The sequence below is a fragment of the Nymphalis io genome, chromosome 25 (genome assembly GCF_905147045.1).
Source record: "Nymphalis io chromosome 25, ilAglIoxx1.1, whole genome shotgun sequence".
Taxonomy (NCBI): domain Eukaryota; kingdom Metazoa; phylum Arthropoda; class Insecta; order Lepidoptera; family Nymphalidae; genus Nymphalis; species Nymphalis io.
Window position 1 is genome coordinate 5,123,652 of NC_065912.1, and position 25,858 is coordinate 5,149,509.

The 25,858-nt window shown below is 33.3% G+C and overlaps 2 protein-coding genes across 16 annotated transcripts; both read left to right on the forward strand.

The window, feature by feature from the left end:
• Nucleotides 1-1,426: 1,426 nt before the first annotated feature.
• On the forward strand, nucleotides 1,427-5,063 carry LOC126778210 (BTB/POZ domain-containing protein KCTD9). Its single transcript, XM_050501686.1, has 6 exons — nucleotides 1,427-2,086; nucleotides 2,536-2,735; nucleotides 3,185-3,320; nucleotides 4,174-4,248; nucleotides 4,327-4,445; nucleotides 4,845-5,063. Exons 1-6 carry the CDS (start codon nucleotides 1,519-1,521, stop codon nucleotides 4,959-4,961), a joined length of 1,215 nt encoding a protein of 404 aa, XP_050357643.1. The 5' UTR covers nucleotides 1,427-1,518; the 3' UTR covers nucleotides 4,962-5,063.
• Nucleotides 5,064-5,715: 652 nt separating this feature from the next.
• On the forward strand, nucleotides 5,716-24,860 carry LOC126778150 (methenyltetrahydrofolate synthase domain-containing protein). Of its 15 annotated transcripts, none has more exons than XM_050501572.1 (16): nucleotides 5,716-5,916; nucleotides 9,586-9,805; nucleotides 16,859-17,019; nucleotides 18,044-18,130; nucleotides 18,264-18,352; nucleotides 18,514-18,588; nucleotides 19,339-19,454; nucleotides 20,109-20,226; nucleotides 20,479-20,649; nucleotides 21,322-21,411; nucleotides 21,496-21,546; nucleotides 21,664-21,840; nucleotides 21,958-22,053; nucleotides 22,102-22,149; nucleotides 22,246-22,293; nucleotides 23,196-24,860. In XM_050501572.1, the coding sequence occupies exons 1-16, from the start codon at nucleotides 5,877-5,879 to the stop codon at nucleotides 23,202-23,204; spliced, it is 1,596 nt and encodes a 531-aa protein (XP_050357529.1). In that variant the 5' UTR covers nucleotides 5,716-5,876; the 3' UTR covers nucleotides 23,205-24,860. The 15 variants fall into 15 exon arrangements, with proteins under 15 accessions (XP_050357529.1, XP_050357534.1, XP_050357533.1 ...); XM_050501577.1 differs by having other exon boundaries at nucleotides 21,958-22,005; XM_050501576.1 differs by having other exon boundaries at nucleotides 22,006-22,053.
• The last annotated feature ends 998 nt before the right edge of the window (nucleotides 24,861-25,858 follow it).

Consider the following 25,858-nt stretch of genomic DNA (forward strand, 5'->3'; position numbering starts at 1 on the left):
AACTACTGAGTTTCTTGTCGATTCTTCATGTAACATGACGAGTCAAAAGTGCTCATAAATGCCTATCTATATGAAATATATTCATTTTCGTTATATCATAGGAACGATCCCATAGCGAATAATTAGATCCATTCGGCCTTAAGTTTAGACGATTGCATTAAAAATATGACGGTGATGTATACGATAAATAACTTTACATTAATAACTATCTGTTACCTATAAATTTCTAGAAAACAAACATAGACGCATTATAAAAAAATAATATGTTAATTATAAAAATTATATGTACAGCATTTTACCTATTGAACTGTCCAAAACTACTGTCACTTATTTGTATTTCCGCGCCCACAAAATGCTTACGCTTGAACAGGCGTAAATTGTTTAAAACTAAAGCTTCAAAATCGAACCTAGGACATAGTTCACTTATACATAGAATTATAAAGACCTATAATTTCGTAGTTTACCAACAATATACTTAAATTTAGAAGGTCCATAATGTCATTAATAAGTAATACTTAAGTATTCATATTAGTTATCAATATTATTTTTATTTTAGTTTATTAATTTTTTATTCATTGTTTTTTTTTGTTTTGTAACTTGAAATTGTATAATTTGTAACTTTTCTTTTATTTGTTTTTTTTTTGTGCTATAACGTATATGTTGCTTTATTGTTTATACAGTTATCACCTGTAATTGAGGTACCACTTCTTTTATTTTTTATTTTATGAACTGTGTGCTATCATGTAACTGTGTACTTTGTTGGTGATCTTATAAAAAAAATAAAAAAATAAAAAAGCCTATTCCAACCACAAGAGGAGTAAGCCCAAATAAACAACTCTGACACTGATAACAATTGACGCGATATCATTGGTCGAGATCTTGATTAATTTATAATATTCACTAAGGACTTGCGAAAAAAATTCGTTTTCAATGTCCGTGACGTTGTAATCGGAACATCGAAAATTAAATTAATGTGGTTATAACTAGTTAAGTGGAATAGTATTTTGTATTATAAATAATGGTAAATTAATCAAGAACTGTTTATAGTGCGTAAAACAGCAGAACAATTATAAAATCGCATGCAATTTGTTAATCTACGGTTTGTTTACCTTTACTCCTACTCCGATTGGAATAGAGTATAAGTATATTATGAAGAAAGTTAAATAGCGCGTTCTAATCCTTATTTCTTGTTATACAATATTTTCTAAATTAGAAAAATATAAAAAAAATATGCACCTACAGAAATTATTAGGAACAAGTTAAGTATCATTGTAATGAAAAACAACTTATAAGGTTTTAATTTGTAAATATTTTTATTACATCATTTTCTTTTGTTATAATCCAAATCAAAGGTTGGTAAGTTCGTAGTTGGTACACTGAGTCACTGACTGACATAATGACATTGACGTTTTCCTTTTACCTTAGTGTATCTTTGCATTTTATAGTGTACTCGATAACTGTTTATCTATCTATGTTATTGTAAATTGGGATAAACAATAGAAAAACATCTTATAAAGTATGAAACGTGCATACGTCTATAAAAATAAATCCGAAGAAGATGGAAAACTTATGGCCGTGGAAGACACGATTAAAGACTTCAAAAAAGAAATATCTTCGCAGTTCCATATATCGGAGCAAAATCTCAAGTTATACACCGCAAATGGTTGTGAAATAAATGACGTGAGGGTTATAAGAGACAATGAGAAAGTTTATTTATCTTCAGAGTGTGATAAAACGTTAACAGACTGTGATAAAATTAATGATTCTATGGAGAAAATGTCAGCTTCAGATGATAAAGACAGAGAAGTTTCAGATTGGATTAAATTAAATGTTGGAGGAAAACATTTCGTAACTTCGCGTTCCACACTTCTAGCAAAAGAACCGCTGTCAATGCTGGCTCGAATGTTTGCTGACAATCAAAACATGTACTTAATGAATCCTAGTGCCACTGACGAGACAGGAGCATACCTAATTGATAGAAGTCCAGAGTATTTCGAACCTATATTAAATTATTTAAGACATGGAGAAGTTATATTAAATAAAAACATCAATCCTAAAGGTGTATTAGAGGAAGCTGTATTTTATGGTAAAAAATATATTTATTTTGATATTTTACTTATAATTATTTGAGTGCTTATCATATCTTATTATTCAATAAACTTAGATACTCTTTTTAGTAGAAAAATATAATATATTTATTTAATTAAGCTTATAATAAATACTTATGAACTAGAAGTCATCAAAGTTAGTTATGTGTGTGAGTTTATCCATCAGAGGACTATCCACCTTGCTTGCTATTTTGTGTAGGATACTGCCGCTGCTAATATTTAATGTGTGGCGAAAAGTGACGCTGTCGTTTGTACCAAATAAACACAAATATAACAAATGCGTAAAAACAATAGAAACAAACAAACAACATAAAAAAAATTTCATACCTCATAACTGTTAGTGGCAGTAATTAAATCATAACTATTGAGCAAAATAAGTAAATATATTTTTTTTATAATTATAATGTTGTAACAAAAATAATTTCAGGTCTAGACTCTATGATACCACAATTGAACCACTTGATTGAAGAGTCAATAAGTCAATCTGGCAACAACCAGTCTCTTACAAGAATGGATGTAATCCGGCTTGTAATTATGACACCGACAACATCGGAGCTGAGGTTTCAAGGGGTTAATTTAGCTGGTGCTGATCTAAACAGATTAGATTTGAGATATATAAATTTTAAGGTATTTAATAACTTTAAATTATAATGTATTTTATTAATGATAATGATATTTTTAAATTTTGTGAGCATTTTAAATTGATGATGTTAAAACAAAAGAATCTAAATAAAATATATTTCTTTTAAAACTTCTTCCTGTTTATAAATTCATCTATCACTATTAGTTAATATTTAAAACTCGAGTCTTTTTAAACACATATAATTATTGCTTATTATAAGATGTCTAAAAAAAAATTTCCTTTCCAAGTTATATTTTTAACTGTCAACATAATATTGCAAAATTCTGCTATTTACAATTATTTAACTAATTTAATGGTAATAGGATGATTATTTTAATGTGTGCAAGGTGTATTTTTGGTGTTGGTTTAAAAACAACACCAATCCTTAACCATGTCAAGTGAAATCAACTAAACTTGTGTATAATAAAATCTATTTTTACTTATTTTGTTTCAGTATGCTTGCCTCTCAAGATGTAATTTAAGTGGGGCTAACCTCTCACACTGTTGTTTGGAAAGAGCAGATTTATCGCATGCAAATCTCGAGGGGGCTCAGTTGCTAGGTGTAAAGGCATTGTGTGCCAATATGGAAGGTAAAGTTTTGTTTTGTAATCATGTTACATGTCTTAAGTAATAAAATATTTTAAATGAGATGAATTTTAATAATATTTATACATATCATATAAAAAACTATGTTCACGTTAAGCCAAGATGACCTAGTGATTGGAACATGTGAATCTTAACCAATGATTGTGGGTACAAACCCTGGCAAGTACCACTGAATGTTCATTTTAAATTTTATTAAATACTTTTATTGACCACCATACATTGTGTAGTAGGACAAAAGGCAGACTTAATGCCTAAAGGCATTCTCTACCAGTCACCCTTTAGGCCAAGCAGAAATTCGTGAAGGCGGTAATTAATAATAAAAAATATACAGTAACAGTACAGTAACAGCCTGTTAATGTCCCACTGCTGGGCTAAGGCCTCCTCTCCCTTTTGAGGAGAAGGTTTGGAGCTTATTCCACCACGCTGCTCCAATGCGGGTTGGTAGAATACACATGTGGCAGAATTTCAATGAAATTAGACACATGCAGGTTTCCTCATGATGTTTTCCTTTACCGTTAAGCACGAGATGAATTATAAACACAAATTAAGCACATGAAAATTCAGTGGTGCTTGCCCGGGTTTGAACCCACGATCATCGGTTAAGATTCACGCGTTCTTACCACTAGGCCATCTCGGCTTAACGTGCTTAAAAAATATACATGTGCTTAATTTGTGTTTATAATTCATTTGATTGGGACATTCACAGGTTGCTACTTACTTAATTTATTTATATGTTTATGTTGATTGCAATAGTACAGTTAAGCAGATTTTTATAATTAATTTAAATACCTATAGCAGTTTTTAATGTAAAATATTAATAAGTGGTTATATTTTCAGGTGCTATTTTAAAAGGTTGTAACATGGAAGATCCAGTAGGATCAAGAGCAGTGATGGAAGGAGTTAATTTAAAAGGTTTCCATTTTTATTTTCATGTAACAATTAAATTATAATATTTAAAAATCAAAATGTGACACATTTTCCTTTGCATAGGTGCGAATTTAGATGGAAGCAATATGGCAGGTGTTAATTTGCGTGTGGCAACATTAAAAAACGCCAATCTTCAAAACTGTGATCTCAGAGCTGCTGTATTAGCTGGTGCAGACTTAGAGGTAATTTATCATAAATAATGCTTGATTACTAGTTAATGATTGATTACAAATGGTAATCATATTATTACACATATAATTAGTAGGAACCTGTTAGCACAGCTGTAGATACTTGTTCTGAAATTATATTTACTGCAGTTCTTGACAGGGAAAGGTCCTTAAGTGGGTTACATATGCAGGTTTTTATCCGATACATGCTGTTTTCCTCAAGATGTTTTTTTACCTCCGAGGATGAGTTGAAATAAACAAAAATGAAGTGAGAGACATACAGTCATTGATTAACATTCACATGCTTAAACTATTGGGCCATCCTGCAAGCTCTATTAATTTCATTATTAAACTTTAATAATAATAAATTCAAAGAAAATTAGTAAAATGTTTAAAAACGATGTTCTTTTTCAGTGTTGTGACCTTTCGGGTAGTGATCTACATGAAGCAAATTTACGAGGAGCAAATTTGAAAGACGCGGCATTTGAACTTATGTTGACTCCTTTACATATGTCTCAAACTATTCGATAAATTATTTACTATGTTATACTTTATATAGAAATGAATGAAATTTACTTGTTTTGTTATCTACTTAAGTTATAAAGTATTATTCATTAAATGCATTAATTTTTATTTATCGTTTTTTCTTTATATGTATATAAAAGCCATGATTATTAGTTGCTATAAATTAGCAGGAGATACCTCTACACCCGCAAACGTAAATATGATATAGTACATAGAATTCAAAATTCCTTTTTTATTATTTTTTAAATCTACAATGCATGTGAGAAGTTATAAATACTTTTTGCAGTTCACTTATCTAGCTCGCCCTCTTATTCGCACATTAATTCCTCCTCGAGATTTTTCTCACTACTTTTTCTCACTTGCTCAATTTAAGTAGGAGCCGCCGCCAATTCCGTTTCGTTTACATAATCCGGAGTATAACCAGCATCGTTAAATCTGTACTATACAGTACTGTACATTCCAGCAAAAATTATTAATATTAGAGAATAGATAGAAAAAAAATACTGTTTTATATTCTTTTATTAAAGTAAATAATTAATATTCCCCATTTCCATTGACTCAATACTTTACTTTGTCAAAATTACTAAAAAGTTAAATTCGTTTTTAAAAAATGTTATAATAATTATTATAATAAATAGTATATATTGTATCTTTTATTAGATAAAATTATTTTTATAAATCTTTGCATTCTGACTGGTACAACGAGCGTAAAAAGAAACGGTGTCAACGTACTATTATTATAATGTTTGCATCATTGCGTTATGCGTTACGAAGTTGGTTGCATTTGTTTTTTATTCGCGTTCTATTTTTGTGTGTGACGGTCCTGTCGAGTTGAAAGGATATTATTTTGCAAAAAAATTGATGATATTCGTGTAGATCGAGTCATTTGCAAATTTCCTCCCGATTGCGAAACTAAGTAAAATGCAGAACGGAGAAGAAACACCGGTGGCAGCAGAAACAGGTGAGTTTATTATTTGTTGTCGTAAATAATACAACAAGAGTAAGGAATAGTTTTTTTTTCCATTATGTACTTGAAAAAATATTGGTAAATTGCTTTAATATATATATCTATAAAGATATTTAGATTTCTATTTCACGCATGAATTTGTTATTACCCACATTTTTGTTGTTAAAATCGCGTGCAATATGCAGTTCAAAATTGTTGTAGTTTGATAATTATAATTACGCGGTATAATTGTAATTTCACTTGCGTTTGTTTCTTGCTTTGATTTACCACTATTTGGGTGGTTTCTTCGCTTGTAATTATTGGTACTGTTTGCAGCTTAATTGGAGTGTGAAATATGACTCACATTCCTGTGCTGCCCACCTATTGTAAAAATGTTTCTGATTTATTAACCTGTTAATTTATGTTCGAGTAACTTGTATTTCTTTCACTTAATTATATAGATAAAAAATATGATCTATAAGACTAATTAAACAAATATTTGAAACTACCTTCCATAGATTTTATTTTTAAATTGGATTAATATTAGATAAATAATAATACAATAATTCGTATAATATTATAAGATATTGATTTTAGTTGCAGATTGAAGGTTAGTTAAAATCAAAATATTTGCATTTAAATTTTTTTTTTATACTTATATTACACTTTTTTATATTATATATATTTTATCATATCATATAGTTTTAATCAATCCCATATAATATATTAATAAAGTATAAAAAAGACTAAAAATGTTTGTATGAAAAAGTAATTTGGATGAAGGTAGTTGAAAAAAATTTAATAATATTTTCTATCTTATTGAATATTTACAACAAAGAAAAGCATTAAAAAAATATAAAAAACTGTTATATTATCTAAAAATATGTATTATATTAAGATCATTAGATTAGCTATCAAATTTTATTCACAGTGGTAAATCTCAAAGTATAACCATACTGTGTAGGAGCAACTATATTGCAAAAAACATATTGTTTGTAGTTTTAATCTCATTACTCTAATAATAATTAATGATGGTAAGCCTAGATGGAATGGATGGAATAAATAATAATTAAATATGGTGAGCCAAGACTCAGGCACAATAGAGTATTCCACAGAGAGTTCTAAATTTCATATGCAGCCGATATGACCCAGGAGCCTCACAGTTTCATAAGCTAGCCACAACACAAACAAGACAGTTTCATTATACAACACAGTGCTCAATTATTTGGGAATATATCAGATAAATATCCCACTGTTGGACTATTCTTGAGAAGATTGAGAGATTAAACCACCACACTGCTCCGATGCAGGTAGAATATCATATGCCGATTGCAGATATTGCCACATGTGTATTCCACCAACCCGCATTGGAGCAGCGTGGTGGAATAAGCTCCATACCTTCTCCTCAAAAAGGGTGAGAAGGCCTTAGCTCAGCAGTGGGACATTCACAGGCTGTTACTATATACTATATTAATCTGGAAAGATAATAAATCAATTAACAAATTTAATAAATAAATAAAGATATTAAGATTTTTGATAAACAAATTTATCATTATCTTTTTATATTTATGAACATAATTCAAAGAAAAAATCTCACTGATTAATGATAATTATCTTTTAATTTTCTTTTTAAATTACAATTAAGTTATTACTAAAGTGTCATGTATTTTAAATAAATTTACATTTTTATTTTGAAATATACACATTGGGAAATAGCTAATTAGGAATTAAACTTCACTTTGTAAAATATGTATGCGTGTATGCATATATCTTCATACATATTCAATATTTGTTATTGTAATAACAGAATATGATTGCATTTAATGAACAGGTTCAAATGTTATATGTTCTTTAAAATATTTTTTTGGCTTTGACTGTTGATATTTAATTGATATTAATTTTTTTGTACTAACATTTAATCTTGATAAAATTGTCAAAATATGATATTTCATTACACAATGATAATATTCATAGATAGTAAAAATAGGACAAGTTTTAAACATAAAAATGCATATTTTTCTTTTTTCGAAAAATTTTAATCTTATTGAAATTCTGCTACACATATTACCAGTGGATATCCCTACCCGCGTTGGAGCAGCATGGTGGGATGAGCTCCAACCATCTCAAGAAAGCTATAACCCAGTAGTGGTACAGGCAATTTCTTTAGTTTTAGTTGAGGAAGACATGACAAGTTTTGGGAAGCATTGGTAATTCTTGGATGGTATTTTTTTTTTAATATTAAGGTCAGGTGACTTTCATATTGTTGTGATTTAAAAAGTATTAGTCAAATTGACTTAAAAAAACTTCTAGACAATTCTAGATAGTGCAAGTCACTGGCTGGTATAAAATAGAATTATTGAAGTAAAACAAGTATAGTAAAAAGATCATTAAAGCATACTTAAAAAAAAACAATTAAATAAAAAAAATGATAAAATTTATTATTTAAAAGAAAACAATATTTCCTTCTACCCTCAAATAAGTTTGATTATTAATAGTTATGATTATGAACAAATGTTACGAATTACGTACACAGAATGTAAATAGTGAGAATACAAGTTTTATACAATACAATTATGTATTCAAGTGTTGAATTACACTTTGATATGTACAACCTTGGGCTTGCGCGAAGTTGAAACAATCCACGCAGTACACACGGTATTCTTAACATATATAAAATGTATTTGATAATGTTCCTGTAAAATAACAGCCTGTAAATGCCCCACTGCTGGGCTACGAATTCATTTATTTAGAGCAAGTTTGGAGCTTACGCTGCACACCAATGCGAGTTAGGTGATACACATGTGACAGATTTCTATTTCAAACATAGGCCGGTTACCTCACGACGTTTTCCTTCACCTCCGAGCACGAGATGAATTACACAAATTAAGCACATAAAAGTTCAGTGGTTTATTGCCTGATCTCGAATACGCAATCTGTTAAAAGTCACGTTGTTTTAATCACTAGCCTATCTCCGCTCTTATGATTTTTCAGATGATTTCCAAAATATGATAGATTTTTAAAGTAATTATACTAATATAGTTTTTTCTGAATAGTCAATTAATTTCACAATTATTTTAAAATTGTATTATTCAATCACAATATTATCTCAAAGGGATGTAGCACATTGTGGACAATGTACCACTTTATGCAGCATCCATTTAACTTTGTTTTTAGTTTTTGCTGTTAAAATGCTTCATAAAAAAAATTAATTTAATATCTTACAATTTATCTTCCAAAATGTTATTCTTGATGCTTTTTTTATTCAATACACAGATTTGCCAATTACGAATATGTGGCATATTATTTTTTATTTATACGAGTACTTGTTAGTATTGGTTGTCCAAGCTCAATGGCTGCACTGCTCGAATTCCGGAGTTCAAATCCTGGTTCGGGACAATAAGGTACTTTGTTTTTCCAGTAAAGGAATTCTTAATAGCAGCAGTTTAGACGCTGCCTGGCAGGCCATGCATTGTAAATAACTAAAACGGTAGTTCCGCTCTTGAAATCTTTCCGATTGTTTCAAGCGGTCGTACATCGACTTTAAGAACTCGTGTTTGCGTACACACTTGGTCACTATAATATCTTCTACGCATTTGGCTAATTTCATTGAGAATGGCCACCGTGCCCGATATCGGTTTGGAGGACATCATCATTATTATCTGTCCATTATATTCCTATTTACAGCGCCGACGCTGCCAGAGGAAATCACAAAGCAGTCGTTCCGGCTCAAGATATGGCGTCACTTGGAGACCAACGGCCTGGCAATGTTCCCCCGGCCAGTATACAACCGTATACCCAATTTCAAAGGCGCCGCCGAGGCAGCCGCGAAGCTGGCCGAGTTGGACGTCTTCAAGAATGCCAACATTATCAAGGTCAACCCTGATAAACCCCAAGAACCTGTCAGGTTAGTATTAAAATTTAAGTTTAGCATTTCATCTAAAACTTATTGTACTTTGCTTGTTGAAAATCTTCACTGGTTTTTGGAAGCTATATATTTTGTGTGTGTGCATTTTTGGTTGTATGCATGGATGTATGTTTTTCATTTTCATAGTGAATACAGAAATAGTATACGAAAATTGACGATAAGGCCGTTAAATGGGTAGTTGATTGTGTATGCACACCAAAACATCATACGGACTAATTTATTGTTCTTTGCTTAAGAATTTTAATAGCCGTTTCCGTATAAACCGAATAATAAGGAAACTATAGAAAAAATAATATATCTCTCCTTCCGTCAGATATACATGTTTCATGATAGAATCTATATTAAGTGGACTTATGAAAGTATATAAAATGCGATTTTAAATGTTAGTTAATGATATGGTTTTTACGACTCGTAATCGTATTGTTCAATATAGTCGCATTATACTTCGTAATTCGACAATAGTCATTTTTAAATATATATATTAAGAGAACTATGTAAGTACTAAGCTAAACATAATACATATAAATTAGTTATTCGAAATTTTTAAATTGTTTTGTTTATTTGTATAGTATATATAGAAAAATATGTAAAATTACGACCACTACACCTTGCAGGATGTGGCTGCGTTTAATTGAAATCATATGTGTTCCATTCTCTAAATATTACGTTAATGTAAAGATTACATGTAATTTTTTTGGTAGGCCAAAAATATATAAATAAATATAAATTAGCATGCTAATTTCCCAGTGTTTATATAACTCTTTGGCTCGTCAATAACTAACGAATACCAAACAACAAAAAAGAAAATAGGTTTACTAATGAGCAAGAAAGAGGAACTAAATTATTTTGTCTTTGCCTATCTATAGCTATTATAATTATTAAACTCATCCTATTGATTTACAATACATTACATGTATCTATCCTCTTGCTAATATTATTATACAAAAACTATTAAAATGACATATTAGAAACTACCTAGACGCTAGATATCGTTCACTCACAAGTTGATCCACTGTAAACGTCAATACTTTTTATTGCTGTATTCCAGTTTTAAATGGTTGAAGCTAAAGGGTTAGCCTATGTTATTAGATGTTCAATAAACTAAACATCTTATATGATGACATCTCAGTCGATTAACGGATTGTTAAATATATTTATTTTCTTATTTCTTGCAACTCCATATGTTTTTGGGCAGAATGTGCTGACTCCATTAGCTGCTCATTTGCTCCTCAGCCGTCTAGCTATATTTAAACAAAGGACACAGTAATATTGACTGTTTAAATAATTAATATAATATTATAAATGTGATTTTTTAACATTTCCGATAAAATAGCCTCCAATAAAAGAAAATGACTCCGAGTATGTGTTAGGTTTAATAATAGTTTTGTGAGAATTTATGTTAATTTGGTTAGTCAGCTGTGTTTCTTATGTATGTCACAATAAAAAGTACGACGACCCTGGATTTAGACATTATTTCTGTCACGATAGTGTGTATCGTTTAACGTCGATCTATATACTACAATCAAAATAGCTTAATTAAAAATAAACACTTTCGAAAATTAAAACACAAAAAGTTTGATTTGGTTATGATTATCCAATGTAGTTAAGCGCAGTGCTTGAGATTGAATAAGAAGTATTTGATAGAATTTTGTGAATGATTTTGGTGTTGATTAGTTTTAGCAACATGTGGTATTTATTAATAGACATATGGCTCTCACGACACCTAAAAATTGAAATGAAATGCATATGAATGCAACCAAAAAGGGTATCGAAATTAGAATTAAAATCCGGTTATTATGTCGACAGCATAAACTCTTTGCGACCTTATATAGAAATGCAAAAAAAAAAATCTTAAATAGATATGAGATAAAGGAAAGTTTGAAACTTATTCCAACACGAGTTGTTGGTACATATCTGATTTGAACCCGTATCATTGGTTGAGATTGGCATGTTCGATCTCTATTTCTGTCCGTGTCTATCTGTTTGTGTACCAACTTGTTATGACGCGAATGTTTGCGAGACAGTGAACCAAGAAATCTATTTTTATATTTTTAATATTATAATCACATTTGTTAAAAATATTTGTGGTAGGGCTTTGTGCTAACTCGTCTGGGTAGATAGCTACTCGCGTATTCTATCGATAAACAGCAATGCTTAGTATTGTTGTGTTTCGGTTGAAAGGGTGAGTAAGCCACTGTAAGTACAAATACAAGGGGCGTAAGTAATTATTGAACGTATTGGTGATGTAAGGAATGAGTAATATACCTTATAGCGTCAATGGGCGGTGACCTATACCATGAGGCAGTCGATTCGTTCTCCGCTTACCTATAATATGGTAGATACATAAAATTTAAAATTATATATTAAAAGCTTCAGAAAAAGAATAGAAATATGCCGCCAATCAAATGATGTCGTTCTTGGTCCGTGCTACCGGAGTTTAAAGTGACATTAAATAGCTTTACCATCTAATCGGCGAAATATTTAGTAAAAATACTAAAGTAAAAACTAAAAAAAAATTGTAAGTCATTTTCTGAACGTTAAAATGACTTGATTTCTTTAATCAATAACACGAATGAATAAAATTATTCAACACAGTTATATTCAGTCAATGTAACGCTTCGCGATAGTTTTAATGATGGTTACGCAAAACTCGACGATATCTTGGGTAATTTATTTTATATCCTGCTTTTTAGAACCGTCTAGCTTATATAACGCTTATATATTTTTTTACATGCTATATGATTATTATACGATGAGTACCAAACGTATAAATAAAATAGACATATGGTTGAAGAAATCATGAACTGAAAGACCGAGTTTCTGATTTTCTTTAATGGCCTTGAATATGGACGTTAATATAGTTGATATTTGGATAGGAGTTAGAATTTAATAGACTTGGTTACATTTAGTACATACGTACATATGTATGTATGAATGACGAACTATTCATTGTATTGAAAGAACAAAATTAGGTTTTTGTGTTTTCGATGAATTTAATTTGTGTTTTAATGAACCTGAATATTACTTGGTCAGGGGATAGAATTTCGTTAGCTTAGTTACATTTTGCGCATGTGATTGAGCTGAAAGCTGAAAGCTGAAATTAATAGGACAAAATTAGTTTTTTGGGATTTCTGATTAATGACCTATTTGGTTTTTATTGTATGTGATGGTTGCCATTTGGTAAGTTTCATAGCTTGGCTTGGTTAAATCTGGTTGGAAAGATCCGAACAGAACTTTGTACGTGTTTTACGTAATTTTTACAACTTTAGATCATTGAACTTTTACTTCCTATTTTTATATAGAATTAAATCCACATTGCAGCATATTTTTTTAAAGAGTTTATCGCAATATGTACTATAAATAAACATAAAGTAAATAACAGATTTTGTTTAAGGTGCATGCATTATGACCTAGTAATCAAATAGATAACCCGAAGACCTCGTGTTCACATTATTGAATATAACACCAAACATTAGATAACATACGTTTGTTTTGACACAATGCTTTCGACCTCGAGGCTAGAGGAAGACAATGTGAGGACAAATACTCTTAATGTCATAGAGGCACTGAAATCCAATATGGGTTTGTAGGATAAATATACAGCTGTCAATTATTATTATATATATATATATATATATATTTCTGGGATGGCAAATGACTACTCCACGTAATGGTAAGTGGTAGTAGAGTCCAAACGTGACGACGACCAGTACAGTCGGGAAGAATTTTCTACACTAGCCGCCCCCGCCTTGGCGGCCCGCAAGATGCCTCTTCACGCGTCGTTTGAAGGAACCCGGGAATACGCTGACCTGTATGTATGTGTTTGTCCTTGTAACTTTCATTATTAAGTAACTTTTCACTAAATCCAATTTAGTGGATATCATTATTTTTATGCATTAGTCACTCATAAATATTTGTCTTGGTATGTGGGTGTCTGTGCTTGACTCTCTGACATTGAATTTCCAATGGACCCCGTTACAGTGTTAAATGCTTATTTTAAATTTAAATTAATATTTTATAATTTAGAGCAACACACGTAAGATATAAAACATTTGTTAATTTAACTCTGAGGAGTGAATTTCTTGTGTGCGTGTGCTCCTCGACATCTTCATTGATTGTAACAAAAAAAATATTCCTCTTATAGTAGCGTTTATAAATTTGTTTATATTAAATATATTAGGTATACTTTTGGGGTACCATATAGAGTAAAATAACAAACCCCATCCTTAAGGATGGTAAACTAGGAAATAATCTCTCGTTTCTCTAAACGGCAACCGTTTCATTTGACCAAAGCATTTAAGCATTTAAATAAAAAAACTAACACTTATTATTAAAATTATTATTATTTATATACACATTTTCTATTCTTACACCGATATAAACGTCAATGGTATAAGTTTATTCAATCGGTTGGAATTATTATTAATTTAATAGTTTATTGTTGAAAGGAAAACCTCTCTTCACGTCACTAAACACAATATTGCTCAGACAGTTTACAAAATGTCGCCTAAAAAGTAAAATGGCAAGGTCTTATAATAGCTATGATCAAAGCGACTTTCTCGCTTGGCCTTTTAACTTTATTTAGCGTTCACTAACACCCACCCCTGAATGCAATCATACTATAAACTGGAAAAAAAAATGTTTTTTTTTTTCGAATGTACGTCAAATTGGAAACATTTCTTTGTTTTTTGTACGTACAATACTATTAACATTTGATATGTATTTATGATGTTGTTTTTTTTCTACTTTACACTATTTACGTATTCATTGGCGTTGAGTTAACTGACATAGACCTTAGTCAGACGTGGTATTATCATATTGGATGAGATCATATACATTTTAATACTTTTTATAGTTTTGACATATTATATAAGTATGCGTCATGTTAAAAGACGATTTCAAGTAATTGATAATTCTATGTTTTTGAGTTAATTACTTATTCGTTTACACGGGCCATTTGACTATTACATTTATAGCTCTTAATGTTCTAAATCGTGAGAGCTGAAGGTATTATTATATATATTTGTATATATATTTATAGTGACATAAAATGTTTGTTGATGTAACAAATTCATAAAGTTTAAATATGTGAGAGTACCTACATCCAATTTTCTTCATTTAGTAATAAATAACCGAAATATAAGTCAACGTAGACGGAGACAATATTGTAACATTTTGTAGGTACATGAATACTATGAATGAATGTTTTGTGAGTGTACAGAAAATTGATAGTAGTATGTATAATAATAGTATGTGATAAGTTTTAGGCAGAAGCGTTATTTTAAGGGTAGGACTATAATCTGTATCAGAAACACTCCGCTCTTCCATTAAAGCAATTTGATTAGAAATAAAGGTAAATCGCAAGTAATTATCTCCGTAGATCTAGTAACTATAATAGCCTGGGACATTATTCACACACGGCCATCTGATCCCAAATTAAGCAGAGCTTTTACTACGGAAACCAGACAACTGATATGCTACATATACTACTTTTCTTTTGTAAATACAAACTTATACAGATAATTACACCCAGACTTAGGACAAACAGACATGTTCATGCACACAGATGTCTGTCCTGGGTGGGAATCGAACCCACAACTTTCGGTGTGAAAAGCAAGTATCTACAAATTCCAATGTCCTGGATACTAAAACAATACAAAATACACACATTTAAAATTATTTTGACACTTTCATGTCATGGTTGCATTTGTTCTTTCATCAAGTGAAGGAATTTATGAATAATTATATATATTATATATTTTTTTGTATAAGTATAATTAAATATATAAATATAGTTTCTTATCTTCATTCCGAAGTCCTTGTTTATTTGATATTAGTTGTTCAAATACACGAAGAACGATACATCAGTCATTGTTGAATTAATATACATAATTATGTATAAATATGTATTAAAATTAAGATAAACTAAATGGTAATTTAGTTTTAATCGATGATCTTTATAAGTAAAGGTGTCCCACTGCTGGCTTTAAGCATCCTTAACGGTACACGAGTCCAATAACAAAGTCAATTCACTAAGCCAATCCAATCGAATATTAGCTTCGTCTAAACAGAGACAATCCTCTCCATGGTATTGTCCTCAAGCCATTGATGAAGTCAATCCATTACTAGCACAAAAAAGAGAAAGCTTCGTCTATGACTACGTGTAAATTACATGTTACAAGTATACTTTATCCAAGTAGGCTCTCACAAGGACTTGTAAATCGTCATTATACAATTTTAATTCGAATATAAAGCTACCGCCTGTTTAGAATGTAAATTCAACATATAAGAACCGGCAAGGAACTCAGTAGTTCACTTTTTAACAACCATAAAGTTATATGTAATAGTCATATGCATATTTATTTTTCATTCGACTGGCTGAATGTATTGGCTTAGTGAAATGGTTCGGCTATTAGTGTGAATGGAACATTAGAGGAGAAGTTTTGGAGCTCATTCCACTACGCTGCTCCAATACGAATTGGTGGATACACATGTGACGGAATTTCACCCGACACGTGCAGTTTTCTTCACGTTGTTTTCTTTGATCGCCGAGCACGTGATCAATTATGAACACATAATAAGCACATGATAAATCAGTGGTTCGGTTGATTTTCACGTGTTTTAAACAACTGGGCCATCTCTGCTAGAGAGTAACTTATTACATTTCGCAGGCGCGAAGTTTTTTTTTATGTAACTGCGATTTGTATGTAATTCCGATTATCGTCACTAGACGGCGCTGTTTTCATTCAATCTAATCTACTTTACTGTATGTTCTGTCCAGAATAGAGTCAAGGAGAGTGTTTTAGGCCATTCAAATAAGTAAATATTTTCTTATTCGTTCTAGTTTTGTTTTGTTACACTTTAATGAATATGTGTTATATCCTCTAATGACCTCTCAAGATATGACTAATTAAAGCTTCATATCATTTACTAAATAGATTAATCATATGTATACCGTAATTTATACTGGTACGTTACAATACTTTAGGTTTTTTTTTTGGAATTTCAATGAAGTTCTGTTCTATGTTTCAGGGTTATTTGCCTAGAAAAGCACAAGACCTTGTACGTGCCTGTGCCTCGTCTGCAAAATGGTTTCCTAAACCGTCTGGAGTTGCCCGAAGGAGAAACCAGACCGGCATCGATCAGGAAGGCAGTGTCCCGTAACGGCATGGAGACTTTTGGACAGCCTTTGAGTAAGTAGTCTAAAACAATAGTAATAATAGAAATTACACGATCACGAGCAGACTGGCATCAAAACCAGCTAAGGAGGATCCCACGAAGACCAATAGCACCATTTCAAGGATATGAGACACAACAAACGGAGTCAATAAGGAGTCGTCATATTTTTTTGACGGGCAATTGGACCACCTGATGATTAGTGGTCACCATCTTTTAGTACCAAATATATTGCTCTGTTTTTTAAAGTACTGTCTCATCAACCAATTCCAATCGATATTATACTCGAAGGTATATTGTATTAATAATAAAGCCCATTGGATAAAGCTTAAGGATTTAATTTCATGACATTTAACAAACATTCGACCCCATATTTACATATCGGAAGCCACGCATGATAAACTGGGTTGGATTTATATCTTTGGAAGGCAGTACTAGAATCGTTTTTCTATTGGCATTTATTTATGACACGTGTCGAAACCATTTACTAAGTCAAAGGCAACAGAGCTGCCATTTCTAATGTCTAAGCATGGCCACACAAAAGCTCAATAAACTATTCAAAATATTTTACAGTAATAATAATAATATCCTGAGAAATTATTCACACACGGCCATCTGATCCCATACTAGGCAGAGCTCGTACGATGGAAACCAGACAACTGATATGCTACATATACTACTTTTTTTTTTGTAAATACATACTTATATAGATAATTATACCCAGACTTACGACAAACAGACATGTTTATGCACACAAATGTCTGTCCTGGGTGGAAATCGAACACACAACCTTCGGCGTGAAAGGCAAATATCTACCAACCACGCCAACCGATAAAGCCGAGACGTCAGTGTTTATAATAATATATTTATAAAGCTGCATCAATATATTCGTGTACATACATTTATTTATTTACATAAATAAATAATTATCTTTTTTTTATATTTTTATAGTATAATTTATTTGCACATGATTTACTTTAATTACATATGAAAAAAATAATTATGTCTAGAATATATTTCTAATGGTATTTACATTCGCAGGTATCGAAGATTCCGTCTCCCTAGATCTTGTCGTGATGGGTTCGGTCGCTGTATCGAAGGAGGGATATCGTATCGGTAAAGGCAAAGGTAGGAAATCATAATAAATGAAATCTATATGATTTTCTAGAAATTTCCACTCCTTTAGTAAATCTTGGTATAGAAGAATATTTTGTGCTCGTAGAAGAATATTATACATTTTTCTAAATAATTTTTTCGACAGGTTATGGAGACTTGGAGTTTGGTCTCATGATGCACATGAAAGCAATTAAACCGAACACCCTGGTCGCGACAACCGTACATGATTGTCAGGTAATAACTTTAGACAATTCTTTCCATTGACTTAAGTAAATATATATGAAATATTACATGACTCACTTAGCTCTTTTATATCTAAGATATACAAATTATGAATTTATTTTTAAATAACATAACCTAATAAGTATTATTAATAATAATTTATTTTGTTTCAGGTATTCGATACTCTACCAGCTGAGCTGTTTGGGCCGCATGATGTACCCATAGATCTTATCATCACACCAACCCAGGTAAACATAGGCAACTCACGCAAATTACGTTAGTAGCAACACGATGGTTGAAAAAAAAAAAAACAATTTCTTAAAATTATTTATTCAAAATTACAATTTATAATTAATAATAATAATAATAATATGCTGGTACATTTTTCACACACGGCCATCTGATCCCACACTAAGCAGAGCTTGTACTATGGAAACCAGACAACTGATATACTACATATACTATTTTTCTTTTGTAAATACATACTTATATAGATAATTACACCCAGACTCAGACGTAACTCGCACACACACACACACACACTCACACATACATAAATCTAGACAAATATTCATTCTCGTTCGTATCTAATCTATAAATAGACGGTAGTTTTGACACAATCCAAAGTTTCTATTTATTTTTATTTTGTATATTATATATGTTTTTTTATTGGAGATGGCTAACAATTGAAATGTTTACAATCTGAGTTCCTGGATTAAATTCCCTGATCGGATCGATATAAATTTAATGAGCCAGAAGTTTAAAGATTTGCAGTTCTTATCATCCTGTCCTTTGGAAAATATATAAAGTCCTTGGTCCTGAACTTTTACCGGTTGTGATGGATTTCCATCGCAGAAGTGAAGAGAGGGAATAAAGACAGCACTCGTGCACTATATATATAATATGTCATGCGCTATAGGCTAGTCTCCATTGAGAGTTGCGGTCGTGGTCGAAATTAGCCAGGAAGACATAATTATTATCGTATAATTTAATTCCAGGTGATTGAAACTCAACGTATGAGCCAGAGGCCAGTTGGCATCCTGTGGCATCTCTTATCGAACCGCCGCATACAACTTATGCCCGTTCTCGGACAGCTAAGAGACATTGAAATGCTGTGAGTTTTGCTATTTTATTTATATATAACGAAGGCAAACGCGTCTAGGTACATTCATAAATATAGAAAAGGCAAAAGCCTTGCCACAATACTAATACGTTTCTAATCTCGAAAGGTGTCTGTGTTACACGGATCTGTGTTACTGTGACATATTTATCTTAATTGAAAAGTGAAGTATTAAAAATAAAGTAATGCAGCCATCGCTATCGCTCTATGCAATATTTCAGTCATTTTGGTCTTTTTTTTATTATTAGATAGTTTTTAAGTACATATTTTTTTTGTTTTTTACGAATAATTGTTATTAAAAATTACAGTTTGAATATTTCAACGTGACACGGTTTTGAATTACCTACGTACATATATTTCCGTTTAGTGTTGTTGAAGTTTCAATTGAATTAAATTTAATTGTTATTAAAGTTGATTGTTGTATCTGAATCCTTCAACAAACCTCAACGTTCATACGCTTCGATGTTTTGTTGTTTTTATCACTCGCACATTGGTTAGAGAGAGTGAGCTATATTATTAAAATTTGTATTTATATATTCATAGCGAACCCTTATAATGCGATAGAGCGAGATACTAATATTGGAAGCTACAAATAGAGTAGCTGATGATATGAGATGCAAGCGTCGTACTAACGGTGTGTGGTTGCAGCGCGGGTCGCGCGTGCTCGCTGAAGGAGGACGACACGGACGTGGAGGAGCGCGCGGGCGCCGCACGCAGGCGCACGCGCCGCCGCACGCGCTCGCACAAGAGCCACAGCGAGGGGGAGGTGCCTTGTCCAACGATCTATTTTTAAGTCTATTTTCCCTTAAAGAAGTACTTCTAAAACATAAACTAGCATGCTCAAGTCTTTTTACAGTTTGATCTCTTCCAGACGATCCCATATGAAAAGGAGACAAGCCATATTTAGTTTGGTGTACTAATCAATTGGTCTAAGTTGTTATGTGATCTTTTATTTATTACACATATATTGTCGCAAATATATTGTCCCGTCATTGATATATTTTAATTTAATTCCCAGGGCAACACCACAGAGGGCGAAGAGGGTAAACTGTTCAAGCCCCGTCGTTCGCAGCGCCGTCGCAACAGTAACAAGTCCGTCAGCAAAGACGAGAAGGAGGGAAAGGAGGGTAAAGAGGATAAGCCGAGGCGTCCGAGACGCCCGAAGCCCGTGATCGATTTCTCTGTCAAGGTGCGAATCTAAGCGATACTTATCTTTTTTACTTATGTGAACAAACGAACGTATTGCACAAGTATCTTGTATAATATGTTTGAGTAAATGTTAGTATCGAACTACATTTTAGTATTAATTTTTGGTTTATTGTAATATTCCATTTTAATAACACATAATTACCTCGTTGACATCAACAATACCGTGTGGCAGTTGTGCATTGAATTGCTGCGTGCGGTGTGTGCGTGCAAAAAAGTGTGCACGTCACCAGTGCGGTACAGTAACAGCCTGTTAATGTCCTTAAAGGCCTCCTCTCCCTTTTTGAGGACCACGCTGCTCCAATGCGGGTTGATAGAATACACATGTCACATAATTTCAATGAAATTAGACACATGCAGGTTTCCTCATGATGTTTTTCTTCGCCGTCAAGCACGAGATGAATTATAATTACAAATTAAGCACATGAAAATTTAGTGGTGCTTGCCCGGGTTTGAACCCACGATCATCGGTTAAGATTAACGCGTTCTAACCACTAAGCCATCTCGGCTTTTTTTACGCACGTCACCAATAGGTGAAAATTGTTTCATCATAATCCTAGTTTAATGCAAATAATCCTTTACTTTATATTTATAATAAACTTATTAATACTATTATAATATTCGTTGTATTAATTTCATTATTTATTTTTTTCAGATATCGAATATCAGTCCCAACACTCGGGTGCGCGATTTGAAGCAAGCGTTGTCTGAACGTGGCGTCAAGCCACAAGTTATGATCTGGAAGGTAAAATCTTTCTTCTGATCATTTTTCTTGCTTTTTCCTGTAAATAACTTTTGTTGTTAATAAAAATCGTTCGATTTTTCACAGGGCTTCCGCGGTTTCTGCTATTTACATTTCTTCAAGCCAGGACCACAAAAGGTATTTAAAAATTAATTTGTACATACAAAAAAATAAGTCCAAATAATTTCAAATCGAAAAAAAATTGGGATTGAGTTTGCTTTAACGGATAATTGACGCAGTTCGTGTTTTCCAAAGGGTGAGGGCGACAGTGTCCCGGCTGCGAACATGGAGAGCGTGCTGGCTGCCTTGTCGCAGATGTCCGTCGGCGGGTCCGGCGGCGGGCCAGACGAGCCGCGCGACGACAAGCCGCGGCTGCTGTGTGTGGAGCCCGCGCCGCCCCGCAACGCGCCCGCGCCGCCCACTGTACCCGAGGTGAGCCGACCGCTGTGTGTGGAGCCCGCGCCGCCCCGCAACGCGCCCGCGCCGCCCACTGTACCCGAGGTGAGCCGACCGCTGTGTGTGGAGCCCGCGCCGCCCACTGTACCCGAGGTGAGCCGACCGCTGTGTGTGGAGCCCGCGCCGCCCACTGTACCCGAGGTGAGCCGACCGCTGTGTGTGGAGCCCGCGCCGCCCACTGTACCCGAGGTGAGCAGACCGCTGTGTGTGGAGCCCGCGCCGCCCACTGTACCCGAGGTGAGCCGACCGCTGTGTGTGGAGCCCGCGCCGCCCACTGTACCCGAGGTGAGCCGACCGCTGTGTGTGGAGCCCGCGCCGCCCACTGTACCCGAGGTGAGCAGACCGCTGTGTGTGGAGCCCGCGCCGCCCACTGTACCCGAGGTGAGCCGACCGCTGTGTGTGGAGCCCGCGCCGCCCACTGTACCCGAGGTGAGCCGACCGCTGTGTGTGGAGCCCGCGCCGCCCACTGTACCCGAGGTGAGCCGACAGCTGTGTCCGTCTGTGCTGTGTGACCCGAGTGTACACCAAATGAAGTTACGATAAAAGTTTTCCATTCGATTACTTTTAGGGCTCCCACACAAAACTGCGATGCGATGCGATGCGAATTCGCATCGCAGGAACTTGCGATGCGAATTTCTGCGATACGATTTAGTGCGGCAAACCGTTTGGTAGGGCGACCATTCCTTCAAGTGTAGTCAGCCGTACTGGACGTGTTTTTAGGAAGCTTAAGATGGATCGCAAAAAGATTATTGCACTGCTGTTATTGTTAAATAGATATAAAAGAAAAAGAAGATTCTGGGTTCATCCATTTATTACGATTATGAACTCTGACTATTATGAACTCACACGCTATTTAATTTATACTTATATGCATTGATTGTATTGTTGTAGAGATAAAAGTACTTACCAAGTTTTGTTTTTTCGCTGTTTTCTTTGTCTTGGAAATTTGGAAACAAACTTTCACAGACGCTCTTCCACGCATCTTGCTTAATAAATTTATTTTTATAATGTTCATCACTTGTGTCCCAAAGGACGGGACGCTCCTCAATTAAAGAAATTAAAAAATCTATATCATATTCCGCCATTTTTTTATAAACAAAGAAGGCGGCGCAGGCGCTGCGCGTCTTTCTCTAAAGCTGTCTTTCTCTAAGGATGTCGTAATATCGCAGGAATGTGCGATGCGAAGCAGATCGGAAATTCTTGCGGTGCGTTCGTGCGAATTCGCAGATATTTGCGATGCGATGCGAATTCGCGGTTTTGTGTGGGAGCCCTTAGACCTTAAGAAAAAGCGTTTCATATAAAATGTCACAACGTAACAAATATTATTTCAGGTACATTAATTCCTGCGAACCGAAGCGATCGACGCGGAGTCCCAGCATTATAATGATTTCTAAACACGCATAATATGAACGTTGCTCGCTTTATTTGCACATCGGACGGGGCTCCTGTCGCATTCCGATATTAATTGTTTTAGCTTTAAGGGTGATTTTTGTTTGTGTCGTGCCAATCTGCGACGTTTGTGTAGCTATAAGCGGAGTCGGATGAATATGTTTGTAATGTAGGACCAGGACCATTTCTTACCAAGTTGTAAACAAAAGTAGATTTATTATTATTCGAATTTTATCAATAGATGTCTTTAATTGTTAAAAAAATAATAGTTCATATAATTTGAATTGTTATTAAAAATTACAGTTTGAATATTTCAATGTGACACGGTTTTGAATAACCTACATACATATATTTCCGTTTAGTGTTGTTGAAGTTTCAATTGAATTAAATTTAATTGTTATTAAAGTTGATTGTTGTATCTGAATCCTTCAACAAACCTCAACGTTCATACGCTTCGATGTTTTGTTGTTTTTATCACTCGCGTGGCACGACACATTGGTTAGAGAGAGTGAGCTATATTTACAAAGAATACGAAAATATATCTTTATGAATGTTTTAGTTGTTTCTCTAGTCTTAATGTTAGATTATTATATAAATATGTTTACGACTCCTCGTTTTCAATGCAAATACTTTAAGCATTCTTCCATAATTTTAAAAGATGCTATATTTTAGTATAGAGTAGAGATTCATTGAAGATTTTATTATATAAAAAATATTAAGGTGCTTTCGTAAACGGGACTCCGGACGTGTTTAATTAAATTAGTTTAAAAGGATTTGATTAGTTTTTAAGAATATTTATTTTGAAAGTTTTCAACGTTCGGACTCCCGTTTCAGTCTCTTGTATATTTGTGCCAACTTGTAAACGCGATATTATTAGTGGAGTTTAAAATATATATGTATATATATATATTTATTTCTCTTACATGTTAGCGATATGAATTGATATAACTTACATATCGAAGTGAAAGGTTGGTATAAATATTTTTTTAACTAAACTTTACTTTTTTCAGTATTAGGTAACGGGTTATTTATGACTCGGATAGTTAATATATACGTCATAATAATATATTTAAATTATTTACGCGAAAATAGAATTTCGCAAGTCCTATGGTCTCTTAGATTGAAAAAAAAAATAATACATATTTTATATGGGAATTTGTATTAATGTATTTTTCGAAACATTTCGGTTTCTGTCTGCGGAGTAGTTTGTAGCTTCGTATACGAAAAACAAAATGCATTCTTTTCATTCAGAATTAGAACGTCGGTTTGGTATTCAAGCGCGTTTTTTATCGTAGAATATTTTAATGCAAATACAAACATATTTACACATCTGTGCAAATTTATTAACGGCGTTTTCTATTCAAATGTTTAAAAGTTGTTGTGTTTTTTTTTTTAATAAGTGCAATGAAAACGCGACGAAAACGCACATGATGCTTTATTAAGTTTTTAAATTATGTCGTCACTAAGCATAATATCTATTGCTTACTTGTTAACACCGCTGTGTAACTGTTTTCTTTATTTTTTTGTAATCTTATAACGTTGAGTAGCGAGCATGATGATTTTTTTTTTGTTTTGTATTTTTTTTTTAATAAATTTATTTAACACTTTGTTTTTTTCTTTTGTTGACCTCTTTTGAAATTATAGTGATATTAATTAATCTTGATATTTGAAACTGAATGTTGTGATGTAAAACAGATAGAGTTGAAAGTCAAATTATATTCTATTTTTCTAGAGAATCGGTGTTTTATTGATGTGTCTAAACTCTAAAGTATGTGGTGTTTATAATTTTTTTTATATAAAGTGTGTACTTTGCTCGAGCAATGTTATAGATATTATAGTGTCTTAGGCCAGCCGTACACGGACTGCTTCAAGCAGTTATGACCGACTGCTTGAAGCAGCGACCGCGCGGTGAACTATAACCATTCATTCGCTGCCGTACACACGACTGCTCGAGCAGTCGCGTCCGCTTCAATAGTTCACCGCGCGGTCGCTGCTTCAAGCAGTCGGTCATAACTGCTTGAAGCAGTCCGTGTACGGCTGGCATTACATTATATAAAAGTATATTATTAGATTGTATTTGAAATTGTGTCAGCTGTAATTCCTATCCGAATGTATCGATCTTGTACTATTTTTAGATATATATTAAGAAAACTAAAATATAAAATACTGAATTAAAATGAAATTAAAAATTTAGTATCAAACTAAAAATTAATTATTATAACGGTCTATGATCACGCCCAGTCCCTATTACCTTTAAATATAAGAATTAAATTAATGGTCATCCCACACGGGCCACACGCGACAGATACGAACGCAGACACGAGAAGCTATAAGTGGCCACAAAGGTAGCAGAAGCGCGCGACAGCCACTTGAAGCCGTAGGTCGGTGGCTGCTGCTTTTTTTTTAAGCAATGCGACTCAAACATTTTAACTAAGGTAAGGGAGAGACCGTCACGGTAGCATGCGAAAGCGATCCCGAGGCGCTCCTCGTTAAGACGGAAAGGGTACCGCTGGTTTTTTAGTGGGTATTCCTATGCTCAGGGCGCACTCGGCGCCTTGGACACCGGCGAGCCCCACATACCCCCCCCCCACACTGTTCCCGTGGG

Coding starts and splice junctions, on each gene's coding strand:
- LOC126778210 (XM_050501686.1), top strand. CDS start 1,519: ATGAAACGTGCATACGTCTATAAAAATAAATCCGAAGAAGATGGAAAA. Junction 2,087..2,535: donor AGAGGAAGCTGTATTTTATG/GTAAAAAATATA, acceptor AAATAATTTCAG/GTCTAGACTCTATGATACCA. Junction 4,446..4,844: donor TAGCTGGTGCAGACTTAGAG/GTAATTTATCAT, acceptor GTTCTTTTTCAG/TGTTGTGACCTTTCGGGTAG.
- LOC126778150 (XM_050501572.1), top strand. CDS start 5,877: ATGCAGAACGGAGAAGAAACACCGGTGGCAGCAGAAACAG. Junction 5,917..9,585: donor ACCGGTGGCAGCAGAAACAG/GTGAGTTTATTA, acceptor TCCTATTTACAG/CGCCGACGCTGCCAGAGGAA. Junction 17,020..18,043: donor GACTTTTGGACAGCCTTTGA/GTAAGTAGTCTA, acceptor TTACATTCGCAG/GTATCGAAGATTCCGTCTCC.